The sequence below is a fragment of the Rissa tridactyla genome, chromosome 4 (assembly GCF_028500815.1).
Source record: "Rissa tridactyla isolate bRisTri1 chromosome 4, bRisTri1.patW.cur.20221130, whole genome shotgun sequence".
In the NCBI taxonomy this organism is placed as follows: domain Eukaryota; kingdom Metazoa; phylum Chordata; class Aves; order Charadriiformes; family Laridae; genus Rissa; species Rissa tridactyla.
Genome location: NC_071469.1, coordinates 91,729,784 through 91,744,826, shown reverse-complemented (window position 1 = coordinate 91,744,826; position 15,043 = coordinate 91,729,784). Strand labels below are relative to the sequence as shown.

The following is a 15,043-nucleotide window of genomic DNA, read 5'->3' as shown; positions in this document are numbered from 1 at the left end:
CCCGTGCCGCCGGCCATCCGCAAGCAACAGCCAGCCCGGCTCGGGCTCTCCTCCCGGGGGACAGGGCACTGTGGGCCCCCCCCCTTACGCCCACCCACACTTTAGAGCGCTCAATTTTTGCTGTTTTTTTTTTTGTTTTGTTTTTTTTTTTTTTTTTTTAAAAAAAAATTACAATTTAAAGACTCCACCAACAACACTAAGGCCAGAGGAGCCCCGTGGGGCCGGGTGCGGGACCACTGGCCGGCAGCCACCGAGCCCCTCCGACTTCTTCCCGGCACGGCACCGGGAGCCTCCCCCCCCCCCCCCCAAACCCCGGGGCTTTCCACTGGAAATGCACTTCGCTATAAAACAATAAAGTCAATAAACTGGTTGAAGGTACCTTTTTGTTCCTGTTTGGCGGGGAAGGGGCACAGCCACGCGCCGGCGGTGGCCCCGGCGGGGTTTCCTTGTCGGAGCCGGTCACCCTGGTTTTGCGATTTGAGAGTCAAAAAGAAAAAAAAAAAAAAAAGGTGCTTCAGCCTTGTACTGTGTATATATATTAAAAAAAAAAAGTTTTGTATGTTTTTATTACTTTAATTATTGTTATAAAAAGCTTGCCTTTTTTTTTAATATGTTTCTGCTTTTTTTTTTTCCTTTTTTTTTTTTTTTTTTTTCCCTTCCCCTTGCCCTTCTCCCTCACCCTTTTTAAATTTTCTTTCTTTTTTTGGCAAAAGGATTACCTTGCTTTTGATGTTTGTACTGCTGCTGGTCAGGACAGAAAAGATATTGAAGTGTTTTAAAAGAATTTAAAACCAGGGGGGAAAAAAAAAAAAATAACACCCCCCCCCCACCCTTTGCCAGTGGGGCAGGTGCTGTCCCACCACCAGTCCCTTGGGAACCCGGAGCTGAGTCCTTCCACCACCCTCAAACTCCTGGTTTTGGGAGGGTTTTTTGGGGTTTTTTTTTACCCTTTTTCTTTGGTTTCTGGGTCTTTTTTGTGGTCCCTCTGGGCAGTTGGGGGGGGGGGGGGTGCCGGGCGGTTTCTCAGCCTCACACGGGCTCCGTCTGCCAACGGAGAGATACGGAGCAATCGCGCCGAGAGGGCTGGAGGGTTTGGGGAACGGGTGGCACGGGGCTGTCCTTGTCTCCCCCCCCCCCCCCCCAAAAATTACCGAGACAATCAGAGCGGCGCTGAGGCAGTTCGGGCAGGGGGAGCCAGGGTCTGTCCATGGCGAGGTGTGGGGGGGGGGACGGTCCACGGGGTTGGTGGCACCACGGGGACAAGCCGGGTCGAGCTCGTCCTGCCGGTGCCCGCCGGCGGCCACGGCGATGGGCGACGATGGCCGCACCGGGCCAAGGTGGCAGGTTCAGGTTTGGTACCACGCGATGCCATTTTGAGCCGAGTTCTAATCATCACGTGCCCCCCAACTCCCCAGGGAGGCTTTTTTTTTTTTTCCTTTTTTTTTAAAAAAATAATAAATAAATAATTTATTAATTTTTTTTTTTTTAATTCGCCACGAGACAAGCTCATGTCTACGGGAAAAGGTGACCTCTGCTTTCTGCTTTAAATTCCCTTGTTGCACTCGCAAAGAAAGCATTAACCCACCCCCCCCCCCCCCATCATCGTCGTTCGCCCTCCCTTCCCCGTCTCCCATTGGCTTCACCAAAAAAAAAAAAAGCAAAAAAAGAAAAGAAAAAAAAAAGCTGTGCAAGATTAAAAAGCAAAAAGCCCTTGTGACAGAAATTAGTTTAATCTTTTTTTAAATCCCCAATTGCATCGCCAGCCTCTGGCCTAGCCGCTGCCAACTCCGGGCTTCACAATGAATTTTAACACGGCAAAATACGCTTGCTGCTGCTTCCCTTCCCCTGTGCTGGGGGTGGGAAGAAGCCAGGGATGGAAAATCATCAGCAATTTATCCCGTGCCGCGATGAGGCCGTGGGGCAGGAGCCTGGCTGGGATGGAGCCTCGCTGCGTAGCAGCTCCTGTACCGAGACTTTTCCTCCCTCACCAGCCCCTAATCACGGGTTTGTTTGGGTTTTTTTGGGTTTTTTTGGACCGATTTCTCAGAATTATTTCCCCCCCCCCCCCGCCGGGGCCGTGGCAAGCGGTCGTGTCTGTTTGTACGTACCCCCGCGCAGCAGAAATTGCTGGAGCAGCTGCGCCAGAGCCTGGGAGGGCTGGGAGGAGGCAGAGGCGAGGCAGAGCCCGCTGGGGGCAGTTTAGATGCTGTGAAAGAAAACAAAAACAAAAATCCCCCAAAAAGGAGGGGGGAAAAAAAAAAAACAACAAACCAACCCACCCCTAAACATGTTCTAAGTGTACTTGTTTGAATTAATTGTAATGTAATATATTATTTGTTGAATGTAGTAATTAGGTATTTATGAATATATTGCTGTAATTTCTGAAAACATCCAAAATAACAACGATAATAATAAACTCTTCCACAACAACGGCAAAGGATTCTTTCTCCCCCACCGGCGATGGGAAAGCAGCCCTGCTCCGAGCATCCCCCAGCCTCGCCGGGGGCGGGGGGCACAGCTCCTGCCATCCTCACCTTGTCAGAGCCCTTTGCCCGCGGGCAGCGCTGGGGGAGGCAGCCAGGGCACAGATGGCAAGCAGGAGCCGCGCAGAGGCTGGCCCAGATGCTCGGGGAAGGGCATCGCTCCCGGCTTGATGCCGTTGGGTCAGAGCCGGCATTTCCCCCTCGCCCGTAATAATTACATCTGCCATCAACACAGCCCGACGCCGGCGAGGATCCTGCCCTTGCCTGTCGGGCTGCCGCGGGGGAACGGGGCCGGAGCCAAAGGAGGAGAGCAGCGGGTTTTTCCAAGCATTGTTTAACCCACATACGCTTGATGCACAGCGCGCGATGCAACACGGGGACTAATTTGATGCCATTCACTCGGCCGCAATTATTTCTTCTTTTTTATTTTTTTATTTTTTATATACACAGTCATATATAAAAAGTCAGACGTATGATATTACAAGGCAGCCTGGCTCTGGAGAGGGAAAGCCATTTTCTTTTGTCCTTCTCCAAAGAGCAGATGGATCTGCTTCCCAGCTGATCTCCCCAGCAGAGTAGCAGACACCTCTCATTGCCGGCACATCTTCCCCCTTTTTTCAAGGCTCGGAGAAAATTCATGGCGAAGCACCGCCTAGAAATTTATTGCTTTCAAGCCAGTGTGTGGCCTGTGCTGCCCTCAGAAGTTCCCTCTATGAAGTACACCCACACTCTCCAGGGCAGAGAGATCCGCCCGACATCATTAGACAGCAACCAGGTGCTGGCAAGCCACCACCTGCACCGACATCGCTCTGAACCCAAGAGAGAGGCCACCTCTGCAAAGACGGAGCACGTAGGAGCAGCCGTGCAGGGATGGCTCCTGCGCCACCGGCGCCTCCGGAGTGATTCCCATCTGGCCACGAGGCTGCCTGCTCTCTCCCCTGCCTGCGCACAGGCAGAAGGGGAAGCCCTGCCTGCCTGCAGCCGAGGAGGGGTTCCACGCAGCGGAGGGGACAGGAGGCTCGGGTGGCTTCGGGAGATCCGTGTGGGAAGGTGGATGCTGGCCAGATGAAGGTCCAGGGGCAAAGAACGGAGCCTGCTCCCTTCCACTGCCCTCTCCCGGGAGGTTTGAGGGCTGGCCCGGGCTAGTACCTCAGAAATCCTGGGAGTGGGCACTCTCACCAGGCTGCAGGTTAGTCCGGAGCTTGTACATGTGATCTAAGGCTTGAGTAAGGAAAGTCCCGGTCGTGTTGATCTCCATCAAGGTTAAGTTATCCAGCTAAAAGAAAAAATAGGAGAATATGGGGATACAGCCCTGCTGCAGCAGAAGACAAGGAACACAGAAAGCAGCTCTGCAGCCCACGCTTTTCCTTCGGTGACACCCCAAGGGACCGGCCCAGCTGCCACCCCCGGTCAAGAGCAGCACACGAGCAACGAGAGCACTATTTCCATAACGCACAGGGAGCTGCAACCAGCCCATAAAGCGAGGTTTCAGCATATGGCTTCAGTTCCCAACTGACGTACCCACAGCCCAGGAAAAACATGCCCCAACCAGCATTTTCACGAGCAGCTCTCATCAGTCACAAGCCCACACAATCGCACGGCATCTGGAATCCTCCCAGCGCAGAGCTGGCAGAGCTCTCCCCACGCGTCCCCGCCGCACCTTGGCGTGAGCCTCCTGCTGCCTGACGAAGCTGTCCGCAGACAGCCGCAGCTTGGCTATCCGGGTGTCCCAGGTATCCTTCACCAGCGTTCGGATCTCATCGGCTTTGGGGATGTTGTCTGAGGCGCTAGAGGAGGAGAGAGAGAGGATCAGAACAGGCTGCGAGGGACTCGTACGTTATGTCACTGGCGTAAGTAATGTTGGCAGTTCTTCAGCCCTCCGAGGCATAAGCAGAGCAGTTTGCTACAGAGAAAAAAAACCCTACAACTCAACATTAAAATCCAGCCTGGTACTTCTGCTGCTGGGATTTTTGGGATAGTTTATTTACCCAGGAATGCTCAGCTCTGATGCAGCATCTGGTTCTCACTAGAATCCTTCTGCTCTTTAATTGCCCAGCTGGTACAAGGTACACGGAGGGCCAATAACCCGGCCAAAGTCACAGGCAGCCAGGGAACTGAAAGGACTCAGCTGCGATTAGAGCCCCGGCTCTGTGCTCTTGTGGCTCTATCAGAGAGTATTAAGTTGAAAGGACTGTACGAGTTGTGCCACATCCTCCCATTAAAGCAATTCAGCGCTGCCATAAGGACCTCGAGAGATCAGATCAATTCGCACGGACAGAGCTGTCGGGGTTATTCTAGCGTGAGGGAAGGAGCCGCACGCCAAGAGTGTCATCTCCAGAGGAAAAGCCAGTGCTTAAATGACCACCCCACCGTAATCGACGGCTTAAAGTCAGAAGAGCCCGCGCTGAGAAAAATACCAGCCAGCACATTTTACAAGTGAAATGCCTCAGCAGGCAAGAGTTCAGACTCGGAATATCCCTGGTCTCCTGCTTCTCAGGCCGAGGAAAGAGGAGCTTTCCTCCTGAAGGAGAGCCAAGGAAGAAGCCTGGAGGGTTTAGGCTGCTGAACAGATTGCAGCCACGGAACGCGTTGCCGATCCTCAAGGCCTCTACGCTCAGCTGCCGCTCAATAAAGCGGCACAGCCCCAATTATCAGGCTGCAGAACAAGCAATCCCCAAGTTACTGAAATGCAAAGTTACCATGAGAAAACTGCTGCAACGAGATCTTGGCACGCTGTGAAATAAACCTCCATTAACTCTCACTTTCCCACCGCCCTCTGGGGTTGCTGCCAACGAAAGCTTGAAAAATTGTCTATGCAAGCATGTACTCAGGCGGAAACTGTTACAATACATTTCCTACTTACTAGTTTAACAGCAGCTTTGTGAGTTCCATATAATAGGGACTGGGCATCGGAGTGAAGGTGTCCTCTTTACGTTCCTGGTCCCGGATTTCCTCCAGCTTTTCTAAAACACAACCAGAAACGGTGAGGCATTGCCAGACCTTAACGCTTCAGGCACATTTTTACCCCCCCCAAAACCTCACGCGCTATTTCTGTAGGACCCACTCCATGTCCAAGCCTGAATCAATGCGCGGGCAGAAAAAGGTTTCTATAACGAAGCACACAAGGATGCTGACAGGGACATCGAAATCGCGTTTACCACACCATGCCTGGAGGCTGGATCTACACCAGCTTGATCCCCAAACCCATCGCCTGTCAGGAGATGGTCCCTTCACCCAGAAAGCACTTGTGCAAATTAGCGTCTGTGCCCCTGAATGAAAAAAGCAGGAATGCTTGGCGCAGGTCTCCCTCTAACTGCAGCTCCGTTAGTGTTTACTTCTTGTCTTTCTCAGTTTCCCTTGAAATCACAAAAAGGAGGGTGCCACGGTTCTCACTTTTTCCAGAGTGAGATGACCTCCCATTTCCAATGCCCTTGAGGAAAATGATTCCACGATGGAGTGAATGAACCGGCGATTAAAACACGTCTGTGCTCTCCAAGGTCTCCCTCCTCAGAGTGATACCCGAGGTCCACAAAGCCCTTTCTGAAAAAGCCTTGCGAGAGATTCAAGTGTTGCTCAGAAAAAACAGCGGCCACTGCTGAAGATGAGTGGCTGAGCTGTGGAAGAAGCCCTGTTCTTCCTTCTCACCAGAAGAACAGAAGTTAAATACCTGACTTAAGTGGGAAGATTACATCTCCTGTAAATATAAAGAATCCCAGTGGTGGAATGTTAGATCCTTTTCTCAGAGTTACTTTGTGTTTGTTGAATTAAGCTTCCCACTGATGATGAAAACCAGAGACTTTTCCTATTTTGTGTTTCTGCTCAACCCACTGACGTCACCGTCCTTACCAACATCCATCCATTCCGGAGGAATCAGCCGACACTTCTGCCTCTGCTTCAGATTAATGGCCAACCAGACAGGCACTTCCACCGGCAAGCCAGGATTGAAAGGACCCAGATCTCCCTGGAAGACAAATTGAAGACGGGAGTCAGGCAGCAGCGAGGGCTAGGACACCGCAGTACTCGTCTGCTAATTTGGCCTCAGCCATCTCTAGAGAGCATGAGTTTCCAGAGGATTTTGAAAAGCCTGAATCAAATAGCATCTGAATTTCCTCCTCTCGCTTCCATAATTCTTGCTCTCAGACTTTTCCTCCTCTCCCTTGAGAAGTAATAACTAACGTTTCCAGTGCATTTTCTATTTCAAAGCGTTTCACAGAAGTTATAGCCAGAAATTACATCTATCCTGGAAACGCAGCCCCCCGGGCTCAGGCTGAGGTGCTTTCAGAGGCACGCGGCAGCGGAGCACAGCTCGCACAACCCACACGGCAGATCCTGGCACCCGCTGACAGAGCTGGGGGCTCAGCACCCAGGGCAGCCAGTCAGCCCCCAGCCCTTAGACAAGGCTCTGGTGCCAGGAGCAAAAGCACCAGAGAGGTGGGGGACAGCACTGCCCCCTCCCAAACCTCCGGGGGGAGGGGGGGAGGGGGCTGCCCTGCCCTCCTCCCAGCCTGCTCCACTCTCTCCTCCCCATCTCTGCCCCTGTCCCCAATCCCCTAATTCCCCTGTCCCCATCACATCAGCCCCCCAAACCCTCCAGCTCCTTCCCCCTGCCCCCGACCCCTTCTCCCTGTTCCCAAATGCTGCAGCCCATCCCCAATCCCCTCAGCCCCTGTCCCCCCACCTCCTGCCCCTCAATCTCAATCCCCCAGCCCCAACCCCCCTGCTCCTGCCCCCAAGCCCTGTCCATAAGCCCCCCCGGCCCTGTCCCCAATCTCCCCAGGCTCTGTCCCCCAAACCCCCCCCACTCCTGACCCCCAAACCTTGTCCCCAAGCGCCCCAGGCCCCGTCTTTAGTTTCCTAGAGCCCCTGACCTCCAGGTCCTGTCGCCAAGCCCCCAGGGTCCGTCCCGAAGCCCCCCAGCTCCTGTCCCCAGGGTCCGTCCCCAAGCCCCCCAGGACCTGCCCTTAATTTCCTAAAGCCCTGACGCCCAGAGCCTGTCCCCAAGCTCCCACGGCCTGTCCCCATGCCCCCAGCCCTTGCCCCACAAAACCCTGTCCCCAAGCCGCCCCCAGCCCCCCGGGCCTATCCCCGCCCCCCGGCCCCGCCGACCCCGATGAGGTGGATCCGGTCGAGGCTGAAGTTGGGCACGATCGTCACCAGCTCCTTCTCGGCCAGGAACTCAGCCTCGGCCGGCTCCATGGCGGCGGCGGCGGCGGCGGCGACCCGGGCCGGCACCGGGACCGTCACTGGCACCGGGACCGAACCGGAACCGGAACCGGGATCAGGCTCTCCGCGTGCCCACCCTCCCCATTGGCTGGGCAGCGGCAAGGCCCCGCCCACAGCGCCCCGCTGCCCGCCGCCGGGCTCGTTTTCGCGGTCTCCGCGTGGGGGCGGAGCCTGGCAAAGCTCGGAGCTCGTTGATTTGTTTTCCCTCTGGCGGTGCTGGCTGGCCATTGGTTACTTCGGCGCATCCTTTTCTGATTGGCTGTCCGATTGGGGCCGCGCCCGGGGTCTGGGTTGGTCGCAGAGGGACCAATCCCGGTGCGTCCCGGGAGGGCTCGACCAATGAGCGCTCAGCACTTGTTGCCGTGGCGCCGCGGGGCCCTCAGCGGGCCCGCCCCCGCCCTCTGCGCGTGCGCGCGGTGCCGGCCGCTGGCGCCCCCTGGCGGCCGGGAGGGGCAGCGCCCCGCGGGGACACGGGTGGGGACCCCGCGGCCGCGGGTCGGTGTCCCCGGGGGTGCCCTCAGCCCGGCCTGTGCACCCTCCCTCCTGTGGGGCTGTCTGTCCGCCAGTGCGCTTGTCCCTGTGCAGCCACCCGTGCTCAGGCACCCGCTGTCCGTCACCCATCCGCCCCTTTCCTCCCTTCGTCAGCCCATCCATCCATCCATCCACTGCTCCATCCCTGCCTTCATCCACCCATGCCCGCCACCCGCCCATCCACCGACCCATCCATGCTTCCACCCTCCCACCCACTCATCCATATACTTGTCAGTTCATCCATCCACCCATCCATCCATCCACTCATCCATGCCTCCATCCATCCACCCACCCATCTATCCACTCATCCATGCCTCCATCCATCCACCCATTCATGCCTCCATCCATCCATCCATCCATCCATCCATCCATCCATGCCTCCATCCATCCATCCATCCATGCCTCCATCCATCCACCCATTCATGCCTCCATCCATCCGTCCATCCATCCACTCACCAATCCATCCACCCATCCGTGTCTCCATCCATCCACCCACCTATCCATCCACTCACCAATCCATCCACCCATCCATCCTTCCATTCACCCATACATCCACCTGTCCATGCCTTCATCCAGCCACCCATCCATACATCCATGGCTCCATGCCTCCATCCCTCCATCCACCCACCCACCCATCCATCCTTCCATTCGCCCATACATCCACCTATCCATGCCTTCATCCATCCATCCATCCATCCATCCATCCTCTCTCCACTCACCCACGCCTCAGAGCAGCAATCAGCCTGCATTTTCCTGTCTCTCTGTGTGCCACATCATCCCTCCATCCTTCTCTCCACCCCTCCCTCCGTCCCTACATCCAGCCCCTGGGAACCCCCTGCCCACCCTCCCTTGGGGGCTGCAGCAGGAGGGTCCCACCGCCCCCCCATCCGTTAACCGAGCAGCCCCCGCGGTGCCACCGGCACACACCGCGGCTCCGCCGGCCGCTCTATAAACGGCGCTGCCATGCTGCGACTCCACTTGCGTGTCTTTTGCCATCTGCTGCTGTCATTAAAAAATTAAATTTCCATCTGCTTTCACACTCCCGCCTCTCCCGACGGCTCACAGTGCCGCCGCTCCCCGGGAAACATCGCCCCCGGCTCCCTCCCCGGGATGCGGCCGATCCGGCGGGGCCGCGAGGGCGGGTTGCAGGTGACGCCGAGTTCATTTTACCGGTGCCGTTTGCAACCGGTTGGTTTCTTCAATCCCGGCGGAGAGGTGGGGGCTGGCGGGGTGCGCCCCGCTTGTGGACCCCCATCTGGCACCGGGTCGACTTCGGGGTGTTTTCAGGGGGCACAACGCACCCACCGCTCCCCTGACACAGCCCGGGGGGAGCTCCCGGGGTGCTGGGTCCGGCCGATTCGCATCCCGGCGGCTGCGTCTTCATCCCGGTGGAGCGGGGACGGATCCTGCTGGGCTGGAGTCCCCCTGTCCCCGCGCTCAGCTCTGGCTGCACGGTGGCGACCCCCCCACCCGCCGGGAGTCCCGGGAGAGCGTGGTCCCCGTGGGCGTGGGCGGCGTGACGATGATGGAGGGCACGTGCAGGTGCTTCTCGCCCGAGGACGCGGACGGGGTCCCGCCGTTGCCATTCTCGCTGCTCACACACGTCTTCAAGCCTGCAGAAATGGCGGGGGGGGGGGGAATGACCCCAAGGTGGGGGGGGAAGAAGATCAGGCGTGCGGCTGCAGCGTCCCCCCCCACACCTCCCTGCCCTCCTCCAGCCCTCCACCTCCAGCTCAACCCCTTACGAGCCACTGGAGAATCCACAGCCACCCCCACCACCGCCCCCCCCCATGGATTTTGGGGTGTGCGGTAGAGGCGGAGACCACAGCACCTTCTCCCCCCCCGCCCCCCCGACAGCCTGCCCCCCCCCGCCGGGGAGCAGATAGCTTTAATCTGCTTTTTTAATCAGGAGAAAAGCCCCGCGCGGCGCAGGCAGCAGCCAGGGAGGTTTCAGCTCTTCCCAAGCAGGAAAATGCCCGGAGGGGACAGACACTGATATTTTTAATCTCTTTTTAATTAAGGATAAAGCCCTGCCTTACGTAAGGGAGCTGGAAAAGCGGGGGGTCTTTTATTTTATTGCAGACTCCAAGGCCGTCGGAGGGGTCTGGAGGCACCGGGGGGAGGGGTATTTTGGGGCTCTGACCTGGATTTGGGGCAGGACGGGGACAACTTGGCTGCCTCAGTTTCCCCACTTCAATCACCCCATGTTGGGCTGGGGGAAGGGGGGTGTCTGTGGGACCCCCAAATCCCCCAGACCCCACGCCACCGGCGTCCCCCGCAGCGTCCCCGCCGCAGGGAGGGGGCAAGGGGGCGCAGGGCTCGTTTTCGGGTGACGCATCCCAAGCCGTGCCCGTCACAGCCAGCCCCCGGCGCGGGGTTCGTGCTTGGGAAAAGGCAGGGAAGAAGCAGCTCTGCGTCTTTGCGAGGGATGCTCGTTAGCTCCCCATCCCTAACGAACCCCAGGATGATTAATATGAGCCGCGCAGGGGTCAGCGCTGGGATGACAGGTCTAATGGGCGATGCGATACCCGGCCTTCGCCCCGCTCGCCCAGCGCGACGAGGCCAGGAGCATTAAAAGCTCCCGCTTTCCCTCTCTCTGCAGACATCCCTGCCGCCATTCCCATTAAGAAAACGAAAGGTGGAGGGAAAGCAGCAGGACAGAAAGCTCCTGGGTTGGAATATCCCTGAGGAGAGCAGAGTAACGGAGGATGCTCGGGGTCAGCCCGGAGGCCGGGAGCCGGGGTACCCCGGCTCCCGGCCTCCGGGCTGACCCCGAGCATCCCATCCGTGCATCCCCGAGCATCCCATCCCTGCTGGCTCTTTCCCACCTCTAAGGAAATCCCACCTGATTTCTTGAGGGGTACCATCAGCCCCAAGGACGCTCCGGCGACCCAAGGATGCAGGAACAAGGGCAGGATCGGACCTTTAAATTTTTACAGGGGTAGGGGATGGGGAAAGCAGCTCCGGGGCCATGCGCGGGCAACAGGTCACCCGTGGGACTTGCTTAAACGCCACCAGGATGCCAAACCCCGCCAGTCCTAAAGCTCCTAAGAGTACAACCTAAAGCTCCTCCATGTCCGACCATCCCCCCCAGACGCCTTCACGGAGCAGGAGAAACCCCAACGCCCGCCCAAACCTACCTTTCAGGCAGGATAACTTGAGCCCCATGTTTTCATCCTCTTAGCGGGACCCAGCTCTCCAGCCCCACCGCCCCTCCTCGCCGCTGGTGCTGCAAAAGAGAAGCGAGGGTTTGCGGGGAAGCGACGCCGGGAAGAAGGAGAACCAACCCGACGGCTCGCTAAAAGCCCGCACCTATGCGTGCGTGTATATATATATATATATCCCTCTATAGGCGCCCGGGCATAACAGGAAGCAAGGCTGCTCGGTAGCAAAAACCGCTAGTGATGTCACAGCGTTTTAGTGACTCAATCTCGGCCGACGAGTTTCAGGAGGAACTTTTCGGCAGGGCGGAGAAGGAGCCTGTTGCTGGGGGTGTGCGGGCGTGCGTGCATGTGTGTGTGTGTGTACGGGGTCTCATCCCGGCTTGTCCGCTCCCGGGGTCGGCGCTGCAAACATTCGCAGGCGAGAAGGTCATGAGCGGGAGGAATAAGGTCGTTATTTACGAAGGCGAGCGGTGGTTTCAGAGAAACACACACACACACACACACACACACCCCCCCAGCCCACGCGCAGGAAACAGAGGGATGCTCGGCTGCAGCATCGCACCCGGGGCTGCCTCCCTCGGGGCTGAGCCGAGCGGCCGGCAGCAGCCCGGGATGCGCTGCCGGGGACCGCGCTGTCCTGCTCCGGTTGGGGCATCCCTGACACCCCGAGAGCTTTCGGGTGGATGATTCCCCATTGTGGTACATTGCTTTTTTTTTAAGGTGACGGATATGATTCCGGGAAAAAATCCCTTTACTGGGAAATCTGCATCCATCCTGCCCACAGCTGCTGGCAAAAGCTTACTGGGATGAGGGTCAGTGACTCGCTTTGGCTCTTCCAAGCTCCGCAGGCCACAGAAAACCAAGGAAACCTTCTGTTTCCCCTGCCCGACCTCTGCCACAGCTTTACTTCACCTTTCCAAGCGGCCCTGAAGCGGCTGTCAGCAGCCGGCAAGGGGAAGCGGGAGCTTGCCGTCACTGGTTTTAATTCTGCATTTGTTATCATCTCCCCACAGACACCCTGATCCGTGACCTCCCTGTGTCCCTGGAGCTGTGCCAGGGCTGGGAGCGCAGCACCCCCCGGGACCCCCACTTTGCAGCTATCGCGGCAGCTGCCTAAATACCGAGAAACCTGTTTTGAGGCAAGTTCTCTGTTTTTTAGCACCTGCTGGTGGCTGACACCCACCGGGCATCCCCAACTGCTCAGGGCTGTTCTGGAGAGACCCAGCCCCACGGTGCCGGGGGTGGGGGGGGATCTCTTTTAGGACCAGACCCCCGTGGCCAAGCCCTTGCAGGACACAGTAGCCCCCTCCCCACCGCCGCCGGCTCTCAGCCCCGTGTCCCTGCTGTGGCCGAACACCAGCACCCCTTGCTCGCAGCACCAGGAGAGATGCCCGGGCAGAAAAATCCCCCCACCATCAGCATTCCAGTGCACGCCACCGCCGAGGATTCCCGGTGGCTGGTGCTGGAGCTTCAACTTTGCTCCCGTGCCGGCACCAGGCCAAGAAGTATTTGCATTCCCGACGAGTTCACGCTCCAAAAACCCCCAGACGTTCATCGCGAGCGTCACTTAGAGCCGCGGCGGAGGGGGGATGCTCAACCCGGGGTGCACCGGGGACAAGGAGTGGGGCCGAAACCGGCCGCGGTGCTCCGAGGGGGTGACACTTACCCGGTCCCGGGAGCCGGAGGCACGATGCCCGCCGTCGCATCCCACCTCCCCACCGCGCCCGGCTGCTCTCGGACGCAGGAGGGAGGCAAGGCTGGGTTGGGGGGGTTCCCACTCAGGACCAGCCGTGCCCTGGGAGGGCGGGACGAGGTTGCAGTGAGACGGCTTGGATTTTTTGCAAGGTTGGTTTCTAACCTGGTTAATCAGGTTAGCGGAATCCCGGCTCCTCCCATCCATCACCCCCCCGCCTCTCCAGCCCCATCCAAGCCCAGCAAAGCCCTTGGGTGATGAGGAAATGTTGCTTTACTCTCACCCCGCTGCACAATCCAGCCCCGTGCTGAGAGACAGAGGAGCAGGAACGCCCCACGCCTGCAGCCGAAGCCCCTGGACCACCAAGCATCCCTACAAGCAGTCGGAGGGGCTACCAAGTGCCTTGAAAGGCAAGCACCAGTTTGGTATGAGGGTCCCACACCCAGCTCTGGCATGACCCATCGGCATCCCCGAGGTCCTAATGACTAGAGAGCAGCGATGCTCCCAGCCTCTGGGAGCATCTTCAACCTTCTCCAGCTTCTAGAAAGGATCTTTTTCCCCTGCTGTCTGACCTGCCATCCCAAAAACCAGCCCGGCAGCGGGATCAGCACCAGGCAGAGGGTTTCTCACCACCCCCGGGGTGAGAGCTCCGGGTTGGGTACCACCCTGCTGCGAGGATGCCTGAGCGAAGGCTCTGCCTCCGGAGCAGCCGCCTTCGCCTGCATTAAAAGCAGCCAGAGGCTTTTTTTTCATGTTCACCTCCTCCGCAATTAAGAGGCGAGGCCCCGAGATGGTTCCTTTTCAGACGGAGCTGAAAAGCAGCGGTTCACATCCAGGGCGCCGGCGTGCGGGGAATGCCGGCTGCACATTAAACACCCCCGCGGCTGCAGGCAGGAACGAGGGGAAAGCTTTGAACTTCTCCCGGAGATGGGAACGAACCGATCCCAGGAGCTTGGGAGGTCTCCGGCGAGATCAGAGCCCCACACGCGAGACCAAGCCCTGCTGGGACAGGCATAAAGTGGAGCGGGGAGGGGAAAACGGGTGGTTTTGCTCCAGTTTTTCTGCTGGCCTGGTCCTGCCGTGTTTGCTGAAAATCACCAATATGGAAAGGGCTGATTTCCTTCCCGACCTGGCTCCTCTCATTTATCAAATAACTGAGTTATTGCAAAGCTTCAAGCTCCAGAGCCGGGCGGGCGGCACGGGGGACAGGCTGCAGCCCCAGCTGCAGGCGCTGGTCCTGAACACAGAGGCCAGGGCAGAGATGTTTGCAGCCCATGGCACCGGTTTTGCCCCAGAAAAAAAACAAAACCAAAAACAACGCAACTTAAGTGGTTCATGTGGTTTTTTTGCCTGTTCAGCTGCAACGTCCGAGAGCTAGAGGACAAGGTTTACGCCAGAGCCTGGCAAGCCTGGTCTTTCCCATCCCTTCCCAACCTCAGTGCACGCAGCATCCCGCGGGGACCAGGAACCCCTCCCCGGCTGCCCTGACACTGTGGCACAAATCCGGCCTAAGGAGCAGCAGAAATCCCCCTTCCACTTTCGCTATTGTGATGCTTCTCTCCAAAACCACCTGTTTGCCGCTGTTGGGTTGAGAACAAACAGCCCCGAACCCGAGAGGGCTGGAATTATCCTGTCCTGGAGCAGCAGTTGTTGCTAAAACCGTGAGGGACCGGCGAGCGACGGCTTGCTGCGGCAGGGAGGTAAACATAGACGTCAGCCTGCTGAAATAACTGTGGTTAGCCCTGCGGGCTGCAGCGCTGCTCCAGCCGGTGCGGCGACACCCGATAGGCGCAAACACAGCATCGCACACCCCTTCCTCCCCTCCCCACGGGCCGGGAAGAAAAGACGCCCCGGGGCAAGTTCACAGGGTGGGGGTTTGGCCGCCTCGAGGTGGCTGGGGACAGCCTGGAGACCCTCCGGTGCGGAGCCCTGTTCACCACCGGAGAAAG

The 15,043-nt window shown here is 58.0% G+C and overlaps 1 protein-coding gene and 1 long non-coding RNA gene across 2 annotated transcripts; both read right to left on the bottom strand.

Annotated features, from left to right (window-relative positions):
- Positions 1 to 2,906: 2,906 nt before the first annotated feature.
- On the bottom strand, positions 2,907 to 7,794 carry GINS2 (GINS complex subunit 2). The gene is made up of 5 exons (XM_054201240.1): positions 7,590 to 7,794; positions 6,330 to 6,444; positions 5,347 to 5,446; positions 4,144 to 4,270; positions 2,907 to 3,759 (listed from the first exon to the last, which is right to left on the bottom strand). The coding sequence occupies exons 1-5, from the start codon at positions 7,677 to 7,679 to the stop codon at positions 3,634 to 3,636; spliced, it is 558 nt and encodes a 185-aa protein (XP_054057215.1). The 5' UTR covers positions 7,680 to 7,794; the 3' UTR covers positions 2,907 to 3,633.
- Positions 7,795 to 9,222: 1,428 nt separating this feature from the next.
- On the bottom strand, positions 9,223 to 11,541 carry LOC128908966 (uncharacterized). The gene is made up of 2 exons (XR_008466168.1): positions 11,378 to 11,541; positions 9,223 to 9,850 (listed from the first exon to the last, which is right to left on the bottom strand). It is a non-coding gene; the product is annotated as an uncharacterized LOC128908966 (long non-coding RNA).
- Between the last annotated feature and the right edge of the window lie 3,502 nt (positions 11,542 to 15,043).

Coding starts and splice junctions, on each gene's coding strand:
- GINS2 (XM_054201240.1), bottom strand. CDS start 7,679: ATGGAGCCGGCCGAGGCTGAGTTCCTGGCCGAGAAGGAGCTGGTGACG. Junction 6,445..7,589: donor ACCGGATCCACCTCATCGGG/GTCGGCGGGGCC, acceptor TTTGTCTTCCAG/GGAGATCTGGGTCCTTTCAA. Junction 4,271..5,346: donor ACAAAGCTGCTGTTAAACTA/GTAAGTAGGAAA, acceptor CTCCTCCTCTAG/CGCCTCAGACAACATCCCCA.